The sequence below is a fragment of the Maniola hyperantus genome, chromosome 10 (assembly GCF_902806685.2).
Source record: "Maniola hyperantus chromosome 10, iAphHyp1.2, whole genome shotgun sequence".
Taxonomy (NCBI): Eukaryota; Metazoa; Arthropoda; class Insecta; order Lepidoptera; family Nymphalidae; genus Maniola; species Maniola hyperantus.
In genome coordinates this window covers 8,802,288-8,823,179 of record NC_048545.1, presented here as the reverse complement: position 1 = coordinate 8,823,179, position 20,892 = coordinate 8,802,288, and the positions used below count along the sequence as shown (strand labels likewise).

The following is a 20,892-nucleotide window of genomic DNA, read 5'->3' as shown; positions in this document are numbered from 1 at the left end:
ATGTCGAACTATGTGCCCTGCCCATTGCCACTTCAGCTTCGCAACCCGTTGAGCTATGTCGGTTACTCTAGTTCTCTTACGGATCTCCTCATTTCAGATTTGATCACGCAGAGAAACTCCGAGCATAGTTCTCTCCATCGCCCGCAGAGTGACCCTGAGATTTCTTATAAGGCCCATAGTTAATCTTTTATTTACGTTCCAGAACTTCCATATATTTAAAAAGTGTCTTCAGCAACCTGCAACACTAAAGCAAAAGAATCCATCCAAATGATGAAAGCTACTACTCTACTCTACTACTCTACCCTATTCTATCATTATGTGTCACTCAGGTATTGTCATCATAGAGATTACAAGCTTTGGCAAAAGCGAACATTCGATCAATACCTAGTTAATTCGACTTCGATTTACAAAGGATCGAAGTCGCGTCGTTGGTTTTAAAATTATTTTGCTCTAAGTACATGGTGTGAACTGGCGACAGACAGCTACCGCAAATGCAAGTCATGCGAGCTCTCTTGTCCAGAATATTTTCAAATACAATACTACAAGTAGGTAGGTATACGCATAGTTGTTATTTTCCTAAGAATTTTTAAATAGGTATGTTGTGCATATGTGAGTGGCCAGCATAATGATTCATTCTTAGTCTTCATCATCATCTTTTTGAATGAATGAATATGCTTTTATTGTACAACACAAAATCAGTACTGAGAATAACACACACAAAAGTATCATCATCATCATCATCATGATCAAATCATCGCCGGCTCACTACAGAGCTCGAGTCTCCTCTCTGAGTGAGAAGGCTTTTGACCATAGTCTACCACGCTGGCCAAGTGCGGATTGGCAGACACACACAACACACCTTTGAGAACATGATGGAGAATTCTCAGGCATACAGGTCTCCTCAAAATGATTTCCTTCACCGTTAAAACGAGTGATATTTAATTACTTAACACGCATATTACTCCGAAAAGTTAGAGGTGCGTGCCCGGGATCGAACCCCCGACCTCCGACTAGGACTCGGAAATCCTAAACATTAAGGTATCAAAGTATAGGTACAATTGTACCGCTGTATTATTACCTAGTGATCTCTTCAAGGCAATGACAAATGTCATTGCGTCAAGGCAACAAATGCGTTTTTCTCCTGAAAATCAAAAAGTTGATATATTAAAAATGCACCCAATAGAATATAATATCTTTTATTTTAAAATATCATAAAATGATATCAACATCTTAATTTTAACATTGATAAATATAGAATTACGTTCATACTAGAAATGTGTTAACTTGATATTAAAAATATTTACACAAAGTTTCTAAAATTGTCAGATATTATTGTCATAACTTATTTTTATTACGATTATTACATTTCCGTTTTTATGTCAGTTACATTCCAGCCAAGACTTATAATATTTCATAATGGCCGCATAAAATATCATACATGATCTAAATAAAATTATCAAAAATCGCTACATAATATTTATCATAAATGCATACATATTAGTACCCAGTGCATATAATATAGGGAAATATTTTTATTATATTCTGAAATATATTTTTATGAAATATATTTATATTTTTATTTATGTAGGGTGACATGGTAAACAGTGAACCACTAAAATTTCAAACATTTATAGATCCACCGTACGTGAATGTAGTTAAGAACTATTGGCATTAGACGAAAGGTAATTTATTAAACTTGTGTTTTGCATATCAATTTCAGCACTAATTGTAATAGTTTATAGGTAATATTGTTTTATTTAAAAGATGGCGAATGGTTCAGTGTGTACCAGTATATGTACACAGTGAATCAGGGGGTGAGTCGACAGTGAACCAATGTGTACACAGTGAATCATCATTTTAATTACCTACATTTGTCACATATTTAAAAATATTTATTGATATAAATGTCGTTAAATAAAACTACAGTAAAGTAATATTTAATCATTTCTTTATATATTTGTATTCTTTAGCAAAAATCACATAAAATCAGTACAAAAAACAAACTAGTAGATATTAGATACTAATTTAACTTACAAATCTAATTAGGAATACTGACTATATAAATTAAAGCCTGGATTTTCACATAAATCTTCTTATAGTTGAATATTTTAAATTACATTCATGTGCTGCTTTGTGTATACTCATTCCGTTCTTTATAAGATCTACAGCTTTTTTCATGTCTTTTGCATCATGTCCGCCAATTTTTCGATTTTTTACTGTAGTTCGACACATTCTAAAACAAAAAGATTACTATTATTATATTAAGTATTAGATCTTCTATTAACGCCTTTTTTTGTTCATAACAATCACAGTTGAAAGTTAATGCATAAATTGTATCGGACATAATGAACAAAGTGATTGGTACACAGTGAACCATGGTTCACTGTGTACCCTACGATTTTGAGCCACTGTGTGCAGACACCACTTTCTAACCTATAAGGTTACATAACTATTAAACATACCAAATTCAAAGGATATTTATATATCTAAGTTATTAAGGAACAATTACTTTACACATGGAAACAGTGCAATATAATGTTACTAAATATACAACGATTCTAGAAAGAAAATAAATGAAAACACGTGTACTTACTTTTTTTGGCTCCAAGGACAAAACCATACACTGTGCCACTGTTACGGGCGGGAGAGCGCCGTCGACTGGGGAGTGCGGGAGGTGGTAGAAGGCAAATTGTTTCGCGTTTGCAGTACGGTTTAGAAACGTCGCGTTTTTGAGATATGAGTGGTGGTGCACTGTGTACTACTGGGCCACTGTTTACCACCTGACCCTAATACTTACTGTTGTTTTTATTGTCATTGGTTTTAATGGTTTCATTCACAATACATTATTAAATAGCAAACCATAGGAAATAACATAAAACTAAATAATCAAATATTGTTAAAAAATAAATCCCACTTTGATGTTACTTAGAATAGAAAAGTCAATTTATAATCAAAATAACTTAAAGAAGTACTTAGATATGTTATAATACAATGCGTAGATATCTGTATTATACAATACTAGCAATACATAGTATAGTTTCTACAGTAAAATTACTTGTACTAAACAAAAAAGGTTTAAATAAAACTGGTGAGATTTCGTTCCATTTAATATCCGTCTGCTTAGTTAGCAACATTCAATTTAACTGCTCACTTGTCAGTTGTAACAAAATGTAGAGAAAATGATAGATTTATTTGTATATAAAAAGGTATTCCATACAGTAATGTATTTCTAACATCCTTAATCCTATGTTTCTGTAAAATAATAGGTACTTATATTTGTAAATCTAATCAATGTATTGTCATCATAACATAACAGAACTGTTATACAAAATCGTTATGCTAAATCTACAATAAATTCTTTCTTTTTACTTACTCGTACATACGTTTTACGAACAATAAATTACAAACTACGTGTTTTGAAGTTCAAAAGAAACTTCAATTGCTAATAATTATTTTGGCTCGCCTATAACGCTATGAGCCGAAACATTTTATAGCTACACGGAAGACAAATTTATTTGGTATCGTAATTATTATCCAATTGTCGAATTTTATAATTAAGTTATAAATATAAATGAATGATTATAATTTAAATGTTAGATAGAAATCAGTCCAAAGGCTTACAGAATTTATAAGTTATTGTCATACCATATGGAATGAAAATGGGCCTCTTTGATATGATACAATTATTATAGTAGCTGTTTGTGAAAAAAACCTTTTCTTTAACTTCTCCAACCATTTTTCTTGCTAGGATTTTGACAATTTTTCTCATCAACATTTGTGTTAATTACTTTTTCTAAGGGTTTGTTTATCAAGCCAATACTCGGTATTGTTCTACACGCAAAGTATGTATTACCAACAACGTTATAACGACAAACGATTTTGCATTGCGGTGTAGTGCCGTGAATTAACTAAAAATATTTGTGTTTTTAACAGTTTTGTATTTTTATCTGCAAATTAACTCTGTAACATTGTTAACAACCCCACATTCTGTTCTTTGTAAGATGCTAACCTTTTGACTGGAACCCCTTTGGGTAAAACAACTAACATCACTAAAATATTATGACGAATAATATTATCATGTCCATAGTCATTAGTCAATGGTTATTATTAGTATCGTTCGTATTTTATTGTACCGTCAAGGATACCATATATTCTAGAGATACGAGTACCTTGTTGGTCGTGTATTTTTATAATATGTCTAACAAAGTACATGAATACGTCACGTAACAACAATAGCAAGAAATCAGATTATGAACCTGGATAACATATAAACTATTTAAATAACAAACGGTTTAAATAATTTACATTGCAAATGTTTTGTAACTATACATTTATATATGTTACACAAATATACTTGCCCTCGTTTTTAGGTTGGTCTCTATTATTGTCTTTACATTCTTATTGTAATGTACAAAATACCACTACGTTCTTAATTTCTATATTTACGAATACACATTTTTTCAATATAATTACGACTAAATGTCATATCAACATGATATTTTAAAAATATTACATTACGCATGGTTAATTTATTTATTTATTCATCTCTCATGATTTTGTTTTTAATCTACTTAGACCCTACTAATATTAAAATAATTATTTGTGTCAATATTCATTTTATTATGGTTGCAATTGCAGACAAAATTTCGATTAAATATTTGTCAAATTCTTGAATTAAAAACAATAGATATTTTGCAAATTGTTACTTTTATAATTTGCTGAAATACAAAATGATATGGTATTTTTGATATTTTCAAGATAATTTTGATACAACTTTTCAAAGGACTAACAGTAACATTTGTTTGTAAGTAGGTATATTTGTCCCATTTATTGTCATTATTTACTTATATTATTACACTTACGTTAAAGCTGATATTTACTTTTTAATAATTTACTGACTGACATAAATCTACGATTTATATAACAATCTCAACTTCGTAATTTACAGGCTAAATCGTTTACAACAACCTCCAAATTAGATTACTCTTAAAAAATTCAACAGCCATGTTTTATCACCTAATTCGAAAAACATAAAAATCGTAATTTTGTTTACAATATTGATACATAAATTATGAGAGAGATGATAACATGCGAATACGAGCGTGTTCCTTTGTTGTAAACGACGGTGTGTCGCGGCGGGCCCGACGGCCGTACTTTCTGCCTCTCAGTTCGCTGAGCGTATTCATTGTACGTACTATTTAAGGGTCCGTACGCATTCACGTTGTACAGATTAAGTGCGTTGTTGATCCCGTGGAGTTCCACGTCGAGAGTGTTCTGGTTCCTGTCCTGTTGTTTCTTGTAATGTCGTTTCGGTGGCCGAGTCGTTGCTACGGCAGTCGTTGTCGTACGCTCGGTTGTCGTTGTCGTGGTCGTCGTGGTTGTTGTCGTAGTTTTCTGTGGCGTTTCTGGTGAAAATGAAAATATATCTCTATTATAAAAGTCTAATAACAAACGGTGATGGCCTAGACGTCGGCCTCCTATTAGAGGGGTTGAGGGTTCGATTCCGGGCACGCACCTTTAACTTTTTGGAGCTAAGTGCGTTTTAAGAAAATAAAAATTACTTGATTCATCGGCGAAGGACAATCGTGAGGAAACCTGAGAGTTCTCCATAATGTTCTCAAAGGTGTGTGAAATCTTGCCAATCCTTACTTGGCCAGCGTGGTGGACTATGGTAGGTAAGTATCTGAATAGGCACCTATGTATTATATTTGCTAGAAAGTAGAAACAAGTCAAATTTTGTCAAGACAATATGATGATATTACTATCAAAACTTAGTAAGTAGGTAATGACAAAATCAGTAAACTATATTATAATAAAATATGTAAACTAACCTTTTAGCGTTATAGTTGCATTGGCTTTCCCATAGGCATTGCCAGCTAAGCAAGTGTACTCTCCAAAGTCGCTCTTCTTGAGGCGATTGACCGTCAAGTTCATGCGCATTGCGTACTCGTTCAAGTAATTTTCGGATATGACGTACTTTGAGCTGTTTAGCAGCTTGGCACCTATGAAATAACAAAGAAAATGAATTATTATCATTAAGTACTACTACGACACTTTCATAAATCTTCAAAGTTTTTGTAATTTTAAGAAAGAAAGGAATCTTTTTAGATGAACCACAAACAATTTCATTCTGAACTCCGAATTACAAGAAGTCTATTTAATTTTTACTGTAGGTATATTTAATTTTTACTGTATTTTTACCAGCAATCGCAGCGTTAGAAGACCCCCCACTAGACAGACGTCATTAAACGAGTCGCAGGGAGCCGCTGGATTTAGGCGGCGCAAGACCGTGTCGTGTGGAAGTCAAGTAGTACAAGAGACCTATGTCCCACAGTGGAGGTCTATCGGTTGATAGTAATGATGATGTTTACCATTTTGTGATTTTCCTCGCTGCCACATAGTCAGTGCCTTAGGAGAGGCTTCGACGTAGCACTGAAGAGACACTTGCAAGTCCGCCGAACGCCATACGACCATGCTCGCTGCTCGCACAATGGGCTCAACTAAAGTAAACATGATACAAAAATCATTAAGGGCGTCTGTGCAATCATTCGTATTCATATTCAAATACGATTCGAAGAGGCCGTCATACAAAATGTACGTACTTGTGCACAGACTTGATTCGTATATATACGGATTTGTAAAAATACGAATCGAATGAGTGCACAAGCGAACGTACATTTTATATGACGGCCACTTAGAATCGCATTTTTACGAAAACGAATAGAAATCAAATACAAATACAAATACAAATCTCATGAGTGCGCAAATGCCCTAAGAGGGATTTATTCTTAGTGCGATCCATACAGACATATTGTGACGCTTATATTTTGAACTAGCCAATCAATTAACTCAATGCAATTTTAATTGAATTGAATTGAAATATGTGGTTTTCCAGATTTCCTTTTCAAATATTCAGTTTCAAAGTTACACGGTCTCATGGATTTACATATTGTAATTTTAAAACTACTTATTTTAACAGAAAACTGGCAAACCACAGACGTAGGTACTACGTATTATGAAAGTAAGTATTCATAGTATTACCTAATAGTACTTAGTACGAGTAGATATTAGTTTATTCATAGCAGATTGTAGAACCTTAAATCGCCTCCAACCTTTTGATCCTATTATTTTTCTGGTACGACCTTCCTTTAAAACTAGAAGGGAAGGGAAACTAGACCACATCAATGCCTTCCAAAAATCTTGACTGTACTTAGTGAAGTACAAACCTTCTTGCTTAAAACAGTCGGTCATATTATAAGTAGTACATGGGAACGCCCCGCACGCCCGCACATCACCCGCGCTCGCCCGCACCGGGGTAGCGCGGGAGCTGCGCGGGTGTGCGGGACGTTCCCTCCCCGATTGCAATCTCGACCTATCGCGGACTATAATATTATGAAGTAAAGTATACTTACATAGCACGGAAACCTCGTAACGTCGACTCTTGGTTGGTGGAATGCCGTTTGCAGCGATGCAAAGGTATGTGCCCATATCACTCCGCTTCAATCCTTTTAATGACAACGTCTCTCCTACATAGCTGTCCACCACTGGGTGACAAAGAAAAATATAAATTACAATCGTTAAAATAAATAACTGACTATTTTTTTTTATTTTTTATTCAGATACAAGTTAGCCCTTGACTGCAATCTCACCTGGTGGTAAGTGATGATGCAGTCTAAGATGATAGCGGGCTAACCTGGAAGGGGTATGACTGACTATAAGACTCATGGGCTAAGAGCCCGCGAGGGCTAGACCTTCGTTATTTTATAAAAGCTGAAAGTTTCTATGCGAATTGTCCCCAACACAGGGAGGAACGATCAACGACTATGAAGTTTGAATCATGGTAGCTTTGGCAGATAGCAGGTAACAACGACGTATCTTTCGTCAGAGTGTATATTATGTCTAATTTTTTTATTTTCTTCGGAATAGTATTAGAAATCACGTCATGTATTGCCAGACAAGTAGTATCGTGACAATCCCCTACCAGACATGAATGTGTGTTGGGGACCATGCGTAGAGAAACTTTCAGCTTTTATAAAATAACAAAGGTCTGGCCCTCACAGGCTTTTTTCTATTAAAATAAATAACGGACTATGAATATGACAGACTATATGACTCATACGTCATGCCTAACTGTTTTTATGCGACGTTGCACCTACTGGAATACTAAATCACCTCGTAGAACAGCTTTGGTTGCCTGCGGCATGATACCGAACCGGACCGCGAGCAAAACCAATAGCTTTCGTCTCAAATAATGATGAAGTTGCCCATTAAAATTATAAATTTCAAGCGATCGTAACCGCAAGCGTATTTCGTGGGTCATAGTTCATTCATTTATAGCCGAGCCATAAATGAAAAACCGCTTGAGCGAAGTGCCAACTACGGGGTAGCGTTGCCAAAACGTTGTTCACCAGATGTACCTACCATCCGAGAGTAACTCACTTTTACTAGTTCATTTTGAAAGTTGATATGTTCTAGAGTTTATTTTTATTGAAAAATCCCGTGGTAACTCTTTGATAATCCGGAATAGAAAGTAGCTTATATTATCTCTCCAATTCCTTAACGTCACGTCGTAAAGTCTGAGCAACGGATTGACGTGATTGTTTGCATAGATATACTTAGTTCAAGACCTGGGATATGACAGACTTAACTCAGAAAATCAGTATCCACGGGATCTTCAAAAATCCACGAAGACGAAATCACCCGATAATAATAAAATGAACCTTATAAAACCTAAGGTCCAAGTTGCATATCAGATCGAAGGTTTTATCGCAATAAATAGCTACAAAAAAAACGTAGGCGCAGAAAAACTACGTGGGACGGTATATAAGTAGGTACCTACAGAATAATACATTTCATAGTCAAGCCATAAAGGAAAACCCGCGGGAAGTAGCGCTACGGTGAAGCGTTGCCAAACCGACGCTCACCGGATGTCAACTATCCGGGACTAACTCACTTATACGAGCCTTTTGATACACGATATTGTTCAGATCGCGTCGAAACAATATCAATTCCACTTTAAAATTATATCTATAAAAGTATCCATTATACCTGCTCGTGTATTGTTGTAGGCAATAAAGTTGTTTTAATTAAATCACTACCTCACTAATACCAATCAGTAGTTACCCATATTATCACTGCCCACTACCCATTTTATAAAATATGAAAGTGCGTTTGTTTGTTGGTTTATTGGTTCATGATGAAATGCAACGGAGCCACCGATTGGCGTGATAATATGTTATTAAAATCTTATTTACTTACTTATCTGTGTACAAAGGACGCCATTTATGATCACTCTATATTACATACTTAGTTTTTCTGTAAAAGTAAGGCACACGATAAATGGACAAAGAGCTTTATAGTTACTCATTTGACAATCAATTTAATTCAATTCAATTGGTTGATACCCCAAAGCGTAAAGACGAAAGTCTTTAGTGAGTGTGTCCTACCTGTGATGACGTATGGCGCTGAAACGTGGACAGTGACTGTTGGTCTTGTCCACAAGTTCAAAGTCGCTCAGTGTGCTATGGAGCCGGTTATTTTGGGTAGGTATCTCTCAGAGGGACAAAATCCTTAATGAGGAAATCCATAGGAGAACCAGAGCGACCGACATAGCTCAACGAATTAGTTAGCTGAAATGGCAGTGGGCAGGCCACGTCTGCCGCAGAACCGATGGCCACTAGGGCAGACGTGTTCTGGAGTGGAGACCGCGACTTTATAAAAAAATTAATTTATGTACATACATCCCACGGTCGCCGCAAAACCTAACGTTGAAGAGTAATTCAGTTACATCACTACCTCTAGGTATATGATGCCACGATGCAGTATCGACACTAAACCGATTAAGTACCCTTAACGACGTTAAAAATTGTGTACACGAAAGCGAATCTTAAACTATCAACCTATTTACCTTGTTACCGTAGAGAAAAGTGTACATGAAAGAACGATTTAGGGAGAAAATGCAACCAGCATTCTTGTTATAGTAAGGTAATTCTTGCGCATTTTCGGGGCGACATTCAAATATGGCCGAAATATCAACTGGCTAAGTAAGTTTCTAGTATGAAATACTCGTAAGATATTTCGAAGTGCAAAAAGATGGGAAAGTTTATTTAATATATAAAAGGAAAAGGTGCTGTACTGTACTTTATATTTTGTACCACCACAAGATGGAAAATAATAATACAAGAACAGATAACACATACAGAAGTAGGATACAAAAGGCGGTCTTATCGCTCAGGTATTAGCCATCTCTACCAGGAAAACTTTAGTTTTAGTCATGTCGAACTCAAAGTTCGTCATGAAACTAAAAGATAAAATCGGAATAAACAAACTCACCCTAATTGCTAAGCATGATTTAAGTATGTTTGAAATATTTACATACCTATTAACAACCAGAAAGCAAACGCGACATTATTACAACCAGCCCAAATAGACGTGCAATTACCATGGAAGCAAAACTGCACTGTTAACGTTATTAGCATTTCAGAACGAATTTCACAAATTTCTCTTAATTAAGCATCGCTAATCAGGCGTGCTTTAATCAAAACATTACCCCGGCAATTCGCCGTTTAGCGGAGACTGTCAAATTAAATTTAAATGGAAACAATTTATAACTTTATTATGGCATACGACCCCGATCCTAAATCTCGGGCGCAAACATAAAATACTGCGTTACGTACAGAGCAGCCAATTTTGAAATGTTGTCGCAGGAATATAATCCTTATTATTAACTCGATAAGGATCAAAGGTCTTACTATATTATATTATGAACGTATTTAGGTTACGTGTATAATATCAAAAGCGCCTGCATGAAATTGTGTTTTATTAACGGGTTATAAAGTCGGAACGCTACACCGTACACGTCGTTGGCAACTTGTTACTCGATTCGCCTGCGATTTAGCCGTTCGCCTTAGTTATTACTTACTGGCTAATTGTTTTCCGATTCAATTATAACGCAGCGTTTTCTTGAGAATAGGTACTTTTTTTATTGAAATAAGCGGGATAAGGATAAAGTACAACTTTATTTAACATAGCTACAGTGAACGACAAATTATTTATCATTGACTTAATTATAATATATTACTTAAGCATAGAAATATTTTGTTTGTTCCACGAACGTATGCGTTGTATTGCGTTTGGGTTGATGAGTTAGTGAGTGAGTAAGGACTTTCATTTCAGCCTACTTCAAAAAAAGTTCTCAATGTTCTAAATTCAAAGTGCTTTTTATGTAATACTAGCTGATGCCTGCGACTTCGTCCGCGTGGAATTAGGTTTTTAAAAATCCTATGGGAACTCTTTGATTTTCGGGACAAAAAGTAGCCTTTGTCCTTACCCGGGATGCAAGCTATCTCTGTACCAAATTTCGTCAAAATCGGTTGAACGGATGGGCCGTGAAAAGCTAGCAGACAGACAGACAGACACACTTTCACATTTATAATATTAGTACCTATGAATGTATTTAGTATAGATATTTAAACTCAGTAGGAATCTGGGAGCCTACCGTACCGCAAGAAATTTACTGCCATCATTATTACTAGCTGAACCTTGCTATTTAGGTATTATGTATGTGACAAGGAGTCAACACCCTCAGCGTGAGGAATAAGACAGAGATTTTTTTTCTAGTAAGTATTCAATAATAATAACGATTCACATGAACGTTTCGTGGTATTTTGTAAGGAGTAAGTTAATTAACTGTCGCACGACCGCCGCGCTGTCGCAAGCTCGGCACCAAAGATAACTAATTGTAATTAACTAATCAGACTCGGTGTGTGTGTTTGATCAATAATACGATATACGGCTACACGAGGATATTGTATAAATAGCTACTTGCTTATAATATGTGACATTATCAGCTGCACACAACGGGCTCTACGGGCAGCGGCACGCGCGTCCCGCAGTCAAAACCGCGGCACGTGCGCGAACGGACTCCCTTGAAAAAGGACCCCGTATGGGTTCGAAACTAGTCGGGCTAACGTCGACTACACACGTGAGTAAAGCCGGGACAGATATTATTTAGAATGGAAATCAGTCACGGTAGTTTAAACGCTAAAATTATCAGCTGCAGTGAATATTGAGTAGATAGAACTAACAAAAGCAACTAACTAACATGATTACTTACTCACAATACTTAGTTTTTTTTTAGGAAATCCCCTGATATTTCCTATATTTCAGAGTCCTTGAATAAGTCGCGGGCATCAGCTAGTAATATATAGGTACAAGTAAGAGGTAGTTCTAGCTGTTAAGAATTAGGTAGCTACTTATAGCAAATTAAGCTTGTTGTTCCTTGTAAGTTGTACCTACATGAAAAGCTATGATGTTTACTTATGATAAACAAGGTGGTCATAAAAATTGTAGGTACTATTATAAAATATAACGCGTAAAATTTAACTCCTCACGCGCTATTTTAACTTTTTGTGTCACATGTCAAAAGTACGATTTTAGTCCTTATTTTAAAGGTGAACAGTACTTTTGACATGACAGTAATTGACCCCATAGAGTTAAAATGGCGCGTGAGGAGTCATTTTCTACGAACTTTACAAACACTGACAATACACGCTGATAAGTAATATACCTAACATCTACGCTATAACATCGCTGATTATAAACGACTTGAACTTTCTTTGCAACTGGCAAGTAATAATAACGAAATGAAAAATAGTAGGAAATAACTGCCCAAATGTGCCAAATGGCAATTCTTATTTGTTGAAGCGTATATAACATGTCCAATTAATACTAAGGCAGACTCCCCCACTCTAACTATTACATCCACCCTCTGTTTACCCACGACCGCAAGTCTTTTGTTTACGCTTAATGGCTTAAATAAAACGGGTCAAATACGTAAAACAGACTCCTGAAAAGGTTTAAAATACTTAACTCTATCCACCCTAATTTACACCTTAAAACAAAGGTTTAGGGTATAAATTATACCACCAAGTAAAAGCTTTTAAAACAATTTCACATAAGTTCGTATTTTACTTGCAGAACACCCCGTAATCGCGTCAACCTGCTGTCTTTTTACCTTAGTCTATGTAGTAGGTATTACAACTACAAAGATAACAGCTCAGTCGGGCCGATTTCCACTTAGGCATCCATTTAATTTCCTGACCAAAACCCCGATTGTAACATCACTTTGTTTAAGCAGTAATTGAGTTCTTTGAGAACGTTCTTTTTCGAGGAAATGAAATCATGCCGTTAGAGAACTCTTACTTTCGTAAATTAAATTTTTTTGACAAATAAGTCTGTACTAAAGGTATAAAGATGACTTTAATGAAGTGCCGTAGTCTGAACATAAATTTCGTGCCATACATAAAATGTAAGTACTTATATGGTACCCTGCAAAACATTAACCAATGAGAAATGCTGAGTAACCTCCGCTATACATTCATTTTCCTCTGTTTTACATTATTCAGACGTTCCACAAGGTTGATGGCACATTTATTATATATTTTGTGAGTTCTTTCCAATATCCTGAGGCGATATCTTAATAAATCCCATAAAACTCCAATGTTTCAACCACGCAAGCACCTGCGCCCGCTACGGGCGGGCTTTGAATGTAATATTACTTATTAGCCTTGTTTCTTTTTTACCACTTAACAGAATCCGCCGATATTAATAGAATTGGGAAAATTGACGTTTTATATTCCATTTTCCTAAACTTATCGAGTAAAAGGAAGGGAACATTATAAAAAACCTGCGGCAGCTCTCAAATATTATCACGTTCAGTACAAGCACGAAAGTGATATTCCGCGTGTGTGGCATATTTTCATAAAAAGTTTTTCTGTATCACAAATTGAATAATACAGATTGAATAACAAGGATAAATATTTTATCTTACGAGAATATTCCCTTTGTTTGCATACTAAACAAAATTATTTTAATTTTGAAAAATATAAAATGTTGTAAACATTTCATCTGACATATCTGGTGTACCTACTAGCATAGAAATCGTCATCAAGAAATTTATCAATAAACACTTTATTCTACAACTTATAAGAAAACTTTAAATTCACTTCCATCTTCATCGTGGTTGGCTATGGTATAGGTACCAGTAGTTATACAACGTAGCTCTACGGATCCTCCTTCTGGTTTGCTGGCTTCGTAGACATTGTCATCAAGAAATTAAACAAAAACCGGCCAAGTGTGAGTCAGATTCGCACACTGTGGGTTCCGTACTACAGTCGTATTTTTTCGACATTTTGCACGATAATTCAAAAACTATGATGCAAATAAAAATCTGTTTTAGAATGTACAGGTAAAATACAGACCTTTCATAATATGATACCCCACTTGATATAGTTATCTTACTTCGAATATTGAAAATACTAATTATTAGTTCATCACCACAATTTAATTTTTTATTGTGTGATCTGACCCTAAATTCACAGTTTTCAGATTTTTCCCCTAAAGCCAGCTATAAGACCCACCTACCTGCCAAATTTCATGATTCTAGGTCAACGGGAAGTACCCTGTAGGTTTCTTGACAGACAGACAGACAACAAAGTGATCCTATAAGGGTTCCGTTTTTCCTTTTAAGGTACGGAACCCTAAAACACCTTATACTAAAATTTAAAAGGTTTACCTTTCACTTCACTTCCACCTTCGTCCCGAAATATAATATTTCGTCCACCGGATCTCTTCCAGGACACAGTAGGCTCTGGTACGCCAGTAGCTGTACAACGCAGCTCTACTGACCCGCCTTCTGGCGCGCTAGCTTCGGAGCCGTTGTCGTCGGCGATGTCAGGAGGTATCACGACCGACAGATGACCCATCTAAAACAATGTTTACAATATTATTTAGAAGTTTTTAGTGTATGTTTTTAGCACAGTTAAGATTAAAAATTACAGTTGCATCGCATGAACACAACGTATTTTTCAATACTCGTCTCTAATAAATAATATGCGATCATCTTACAAACAAAACAAATACTTAAATTTAAATTATAATAATTATTTGCAGGTATAGTAAAGGTGTCACAGTCAACAAACAAACAATCTATATGTAGTATGACAGGTTGAAATGGCTGAATGAATGAATGAAATGAATCAGGGTTGGGACGCCCCGCACACCCCGCACAGCCCCTTTTTTCCGTGGGGAAATCCTAATAGATACCACCGCACCCGGGGAGGCTCGGAGGTTATGTCGGACTCTTACCGACTAAAACCCCACGTTGTTCCACGCATCGCCTGGTGGCTGGGCTACGGGATCAACACGTTCGTGCAACCCAGCCAGCGGCGCCTGTTGAGCACCCACCTCAGGGGACCAATATAGTCCCTACCTACACACCGTCTGAGGGGCACCAGGAACACGAAGGTGCGCGCGCCTCCCTACTCGAGGACTGGTTTCTTTCCGGACGATAGACTCCCCGTGTCTATTGCCCGCAAGTCCTTCTCATGGGGGTAGGCGGCGGCGGTCGTGGGCGACTCGCCTACGCTCGACCCTCTTACGACGGATGGCATGAGAGCTGAAATCAGCTTCTCTCATACGCTCCGCCGACTCCTTCTGCGACATTACCTCCTCACAGAAGGACTCTGCGCTAACTCGGTGCAGGCGAGCGCGGGTGACGTGCGGGTGTTCCAGGCGTCCCCCCGCCTCATACCCTGATTGCTATCTCGACCTGTTGCGTACTATAGGTACAATCTGCACGATGTGCACGCAATTTAGAAGGCCCACTCTTTACTAAACTCAGCAAAACTGTCTTGTTGGTGACCACGTGGCAAATTTGATTCATACTATGTTCTTCAGAGGCTACGCTCATCACGAGGATGAGAAAATTAAGTCTGTAACTAAAATTAGTTATGCAGGTACTGAGATAGATAATATGTTAGAATAAGAAGTATGAATATCATACCCATTTACAATATCCACATTGTTTATCGGTAGTTACCTAATCGATTCATAAATAAAATGGATAATAGAGAAACATAAACCACAATAATTGGGTATGTTATTACAAACCAATTTATTGTTACTTGCCAATCTTTCAAGGTGCCTGTGGTATCTTTTGTTTACTGCTAACATCATAACATGGTAAAATAATATGTTTACTGATAGATATATTGAGCTAAAATATCTGACAATTAATAATATTGTATTATGTTTATAATTATCAAGAAATGAGTCAAACTAATAACTTTATTTTTTGCTATAATATTGTTAAAAATTGTAGGATTAATTGATGCACTTTAATTCAGCCCTTTTTATTGAAACACATAATTTTACCGTTTAAACTATCGTCAGTGACATCAATGAATGAATTTTGTTTTGATATAAAAATAAAGACAGTTTTGTTTAAATTGTTAAGTTTACAAGAACCATTTATTAGACGATATGTGCAAGCTGATTTGTTTTCATTATAATTTTTTTAGAAAAAGTTAGAAAATAAAAGTATCTAAATAAATCTTCATAATACAGAGAAAAATTGAATTAACAAATGGATTGAGATGAGATAACTAGGAGCTAGGATATTATTATCAACCCCGCATCTGGGAGGCTGGGTATTACGCTCAAACTATTAGTTTCCTATTTCACAACATTGTTGTTATAACTGGGACAAGATAGTTATTGGTATTAAACTATCGACTTGATATCGAGTCTGGAGCTGTTTGACGTGAATAAATGGATTGTCGCAAACTGTTTTAAATGGAATAATGCCATAAGTAATTTATAGTAAACTGTGCATTATTATCCAGCTTAACATACATATAAAACACTAGCTTATGCTCGCGACTTCGTCCGCGTGGACTACACAAATTTCAAACCCCTATTTCACCCCCTTAGGGGTTGAGTTTTCAAAAATCTTTTTTTAGCGGATGTCTACGTCGTAAGCTATCTGCATGCCAAATTTCAGCCCGATCCGTCCAGTAGTTTGAGCTGTGCGTTGATAGATCAGTCAGTCAGTCATTCAGTCACCTTTTCCTTTTATATATTTAGATGTAGTGTGAAAACGATAGATTAAAAAAACTTTATAAATTGTGCCTGTGAAAGACTTAACCATTAGTCTACACTAATATTATAAAGAGGAAAACTTTGTTTGTTTGTTTGTTTGTTTGTTTGTTTGTTTGTTTGTACTGAATAGGCTCAAAAACTACTGGACCGATTTTAAAAATTCTTTCACCATTCGAAAGCTACATTATCCACGAGTAACATAGGCTATATTTTATTTTGGAAAAAAATAGGGTTCCGTAAGATATTTGGGTTTTTCGGACACAAGGTGTAAAAAATCAACCAGAAAAGTTACTTATTTTGCGTACGCTGCCTAAACTATAAAAGATAGAATGTTCTAATTAATTGTAGATCTTATAAATATCTACAAAAAAGTCCGCGACACACTATACCCATCTATGTCGAGTGAGGCACAGCAACCATTTTTTTATTTAAAAATCTTGAATTTTTTTGGACTACATTTAAACGCGTTTATTTTACTCATGCTATTAATCCTTATCAAAATAAATGATTTCATCACTAAGAACAGTTTATGGAGATAATATTTGGTCTTTGAATGATTAAAATTGGACGTTTGGTTTTGAAGTTATGGCGAAATTAAAATATTACGATTTCTGCTGCACGGCCCGTTGTATTATATAAAGAGGTAATGTCGTTAAGTTTGTTTGTTTGTTTGTTTGTTTGTTTGTTTGTTTGTTTGTTTGTTTGTACTGAATAGGCTCAAAAACTACTGGACCGATTTTAAAAATTCTTTCACCATTCGAAAGCTACATTATCCACGAGTAACATAGGCTATATTTTATTTTGGAAAAAAATAGGGTTCCGTAAGATATTTGGGTTTTTCGGACACAAGGTGTAAAAAATCAACCAGAAAAGTTACTTATTTTGCGTACGCTGCCTAAACTATAAAAGATAGAACCATAAAATGTTCTAATTAATTGTAGATCTTATAAATATCTACAAAAAAGTCCGCGACACACTATACCCATCTATGTCGAGTGAGGCACAGTAACCATTTTTTTATTTAAAAATCTTGAATTTTTTTTGGACTACATTTAAACGCGTTTATTTTACTCATGCTATTAATCCTTATCAAAATAAATGATTTCATCACTAAGAACAGTTTATGGAGATAATATTTGGTCTTTGAATGATTAAAATTGGACGTTTGGTTTTGAAGTTATGGCGAAATTAAAATATTACGATTTCTGCTGCACGGCCCGTTGTATTATATAAAGAGGTAATGTCGTTAAGTTTGTTTGTAGGGGGTAATCTTTAGAACTACTGAACCGATTTTATATTATATAAAGAGGTAATGTCGTTAAGTTTGTTTGTAGGGGGTAATCTTTAGAACTACTGAACCGATTTTATATTATACTAGCTGATCCCCGCGGCTTCGCCCGCGTAGATTTAGGTTTTTAAAGATCCCGTATAGCCTATGTCACTCAGGAATAATGTAGCTTTCTACTGGTGAAAGAATTTTTAAAATCGGTTCAGTAGTTCTAAAGATTACCCCCTACAAACAAACTTAACGACATTACCTCTTTATATAATATAAAATCGGTTCAGTAGTTCTAAAGATTACCCCCTACAAACAAACTTAACGACATTACCTCTTTATATAATACAACGGGCCGTGCAGCAGAAATCGTAATATTTTAATTTCGCCATAACTTCAAAACCAAACGTCCAATTTTAATCATTCAAAGACCAAATATTATCTCCATAAACTGTTCTTAGTGATGAAATCATTATTTTGATAAGGATTAATAGCATGAGTAAAATAAACGCGTTTAAATGTAGTCCAAAAAAAATTCAAGATTTTTAAATAAAAAAATGGTTGCTGTGCCTCACTCGACATAGATGGTATAGTGTGTCGCGGACTTTTTTGTAGATATTTATAAGATCTACAATTAATTAGAACATTTTATGGTTCTATCTTTTATAGTTTAGGCAGCGTACGCAAAATAAGTAACTTTTCTGGTTGATTTTTTACACCTTGTGTCCGAAAAACCCAATATCTTACGGAACCCTATTTTTTTCCAAAATAAATATAGCCTATGTTACTCGTGGATAATGTAGCTTTCGAATGGTGAAAGAATTTTTAAAATCGGTCCAGTAGTTTTTGAGCCTATTCAGTACAAACAAACAAACAAACAAACAAACAAACAAACAAACAAACAAACAAACAAAGTTTTCCTCTTTATAATATTAGTGTAGATAAAGAGGTAATGTCGTTAAGTTTGTTTGTAGGGGGTAATCTTTAGAACTACTGAACCGATTTTAAAAATTCTTTCACCAGTAGAAAGCTACATTATTCCTGAGTGACATAGGCTATACGGGATCTTTAAAAACCTAAATCTACGCGGGCGAAGCCGCGGGGATCAGCTAGTTCATTATATAAAGACTTTGATTTTCCGGGATAAAAAACTACCTATACCTATCGTCTATGGATATCTCTGTACTAAATAGATGATGAATGAGATGACTACTTCATCCGTATGGTTTTGAGTTTTAAAATCCAGTTAGGAACTCTTTGATTTACCGCGATAAAAAGTAGCTTATAGTTTTTCCGGGATGTATGCTACCTTTGTAATTTGGCATGAAATTTCGGGGCCATGAAGAAGTAACAGACCGACAAACAGTTTTATTAGTTTATCAAATAACTATAAAACTAAAGCATCCTCGGGATAGAAACTATTTTGCAACGAAATTTTCTATTACAGTGTAAAGGATTTTTGTATCTGATAGTTCAGTCCCCCAATACATTTTCCCCGCCGTCTATGTACGTGATCGAATTTTGTCAACAGAATCGAATTCACTCTATACAATGCAGTGAATAACATAAGGAGTACTGTGAATACCTTAAACCCTTTCTATCTTCGTACGCTGAGACACGTGAGCAATTCTAAACACTCGTATATGCGAAAGGAAGTAAAAGCACACTGTTGGAAATTGATTTGATAACCTCGCTGTTTCAATTCTCAGTTTAGTCTGTTTGAAATGTTAATCTGAATAGATTCTGTCTAAAAAAATATTATGTACCTACTGTAAATAAATCTGTAATACGCGTTTCGTTTTAGAACGCTACGATACCACGTTAAAACTGATTATAGTTGTATGGTATGGACTAAGAGACAATAACGTAGCTCAAAAGAATCAAAAACTTGGTATACGAGAAGAGACGTAGAGTTCTCCTCTACGTTCTAACAACATGGGCTCGTTTACGAATATTACCTATACAAAAGAAAATTGGAAAAAAGTAACGTGCAAAAGCTTAGTCTGAATCTAATGATGAGTCTGATCGTCATACATCTTCTAAATATTCTCTAATTTCACACCAAAAGCAAATTCAGCCTGACTACCTGTAGGGCGATTGTCTAAAACCTGCATCAATCATATTACAATCTCAATTGTTCTGATTGGCTGAATTTGTGCGATTCTTGTTGTTGTGGCCAATAGTGAGCGAGCATTAACCAATCAGAGATGATTGCGATCGTGACATTGTAGCTGTCAAACAACCGCGGTAGGGCCACGGGGTACCTAGTGTTTTTTGACCACCTATTGTGCCTGATCTTTTTCCACGCTTATGAAAATTGTTTAACCATCTTCCTTCGGCTGTGTTCCCACTGGATTTCAACATGGGGTATAATTTAAGGCGCATCAACAATTAATACCTGAAAAGCCAAGTGACACGCCTGCTTGTTTGCTCGCTATTTAAACATAAAAAAACGGACAGGTACCTTTCACAGCTGTAGCATACCGCTTTAGGCTTTACCATATTAGGATATTATAATCTTTACCGTATTAGGATATTATAATCTTGTTAAAATATAACTTTCGCATATTTTCACAGGGAATGTGGCCATTCAGTTCGGCCGCGCACGTTGCGCTTACAAGGAATGTTGTCAAAGTATGCCCCGCGATAAATATCCGATGACTTTCTACAAGACG

The 20,892-nt window shown here is 35.6% G+C and overlaps 1 protein-coding gene across 1 annotated transcript in view; it reads right to left on the bottom strand.

Moving 5' to 3' along the window:
• Positions 1 to 2,793: 2,793 nt before the first annotated feature.
• LOC117985916 (lachesin-like) overlaps positions 2,794 to 20,892 on the bottom strand; it is an 84,617-nt gene continuing 66,518 nt past the window's right edge. The window contains exons 5-9 of the mRNA XM_034972713.2: positions 14,576 to 14,765; positions 7,413 to 7,544; positions 6,372 to 6,500; positions 5,832 to 6,002; positions 2,794 to 5,405 (exon numbers count right to left, since the gene is read on the bottom strand). Coding sequence (XP_034828604.1) covers positions 5,050 to 5,405; positions 5,832 to 6,002; positions 6,372 to 6,500; positions 7,413 to 7,544; positions 14,576 to 14,765 — 978 coding nt within the window. The 3' untranslated portion in view covers positions 2,794 to 5,049. The remainder of the gene's footprint in view (positions 5,406 to 5,831; positions 6,003 to 6,371; positions 6,501 to 7,412; positions 7,545 to 14,575; positions 14,766 to 20,892) is intronic.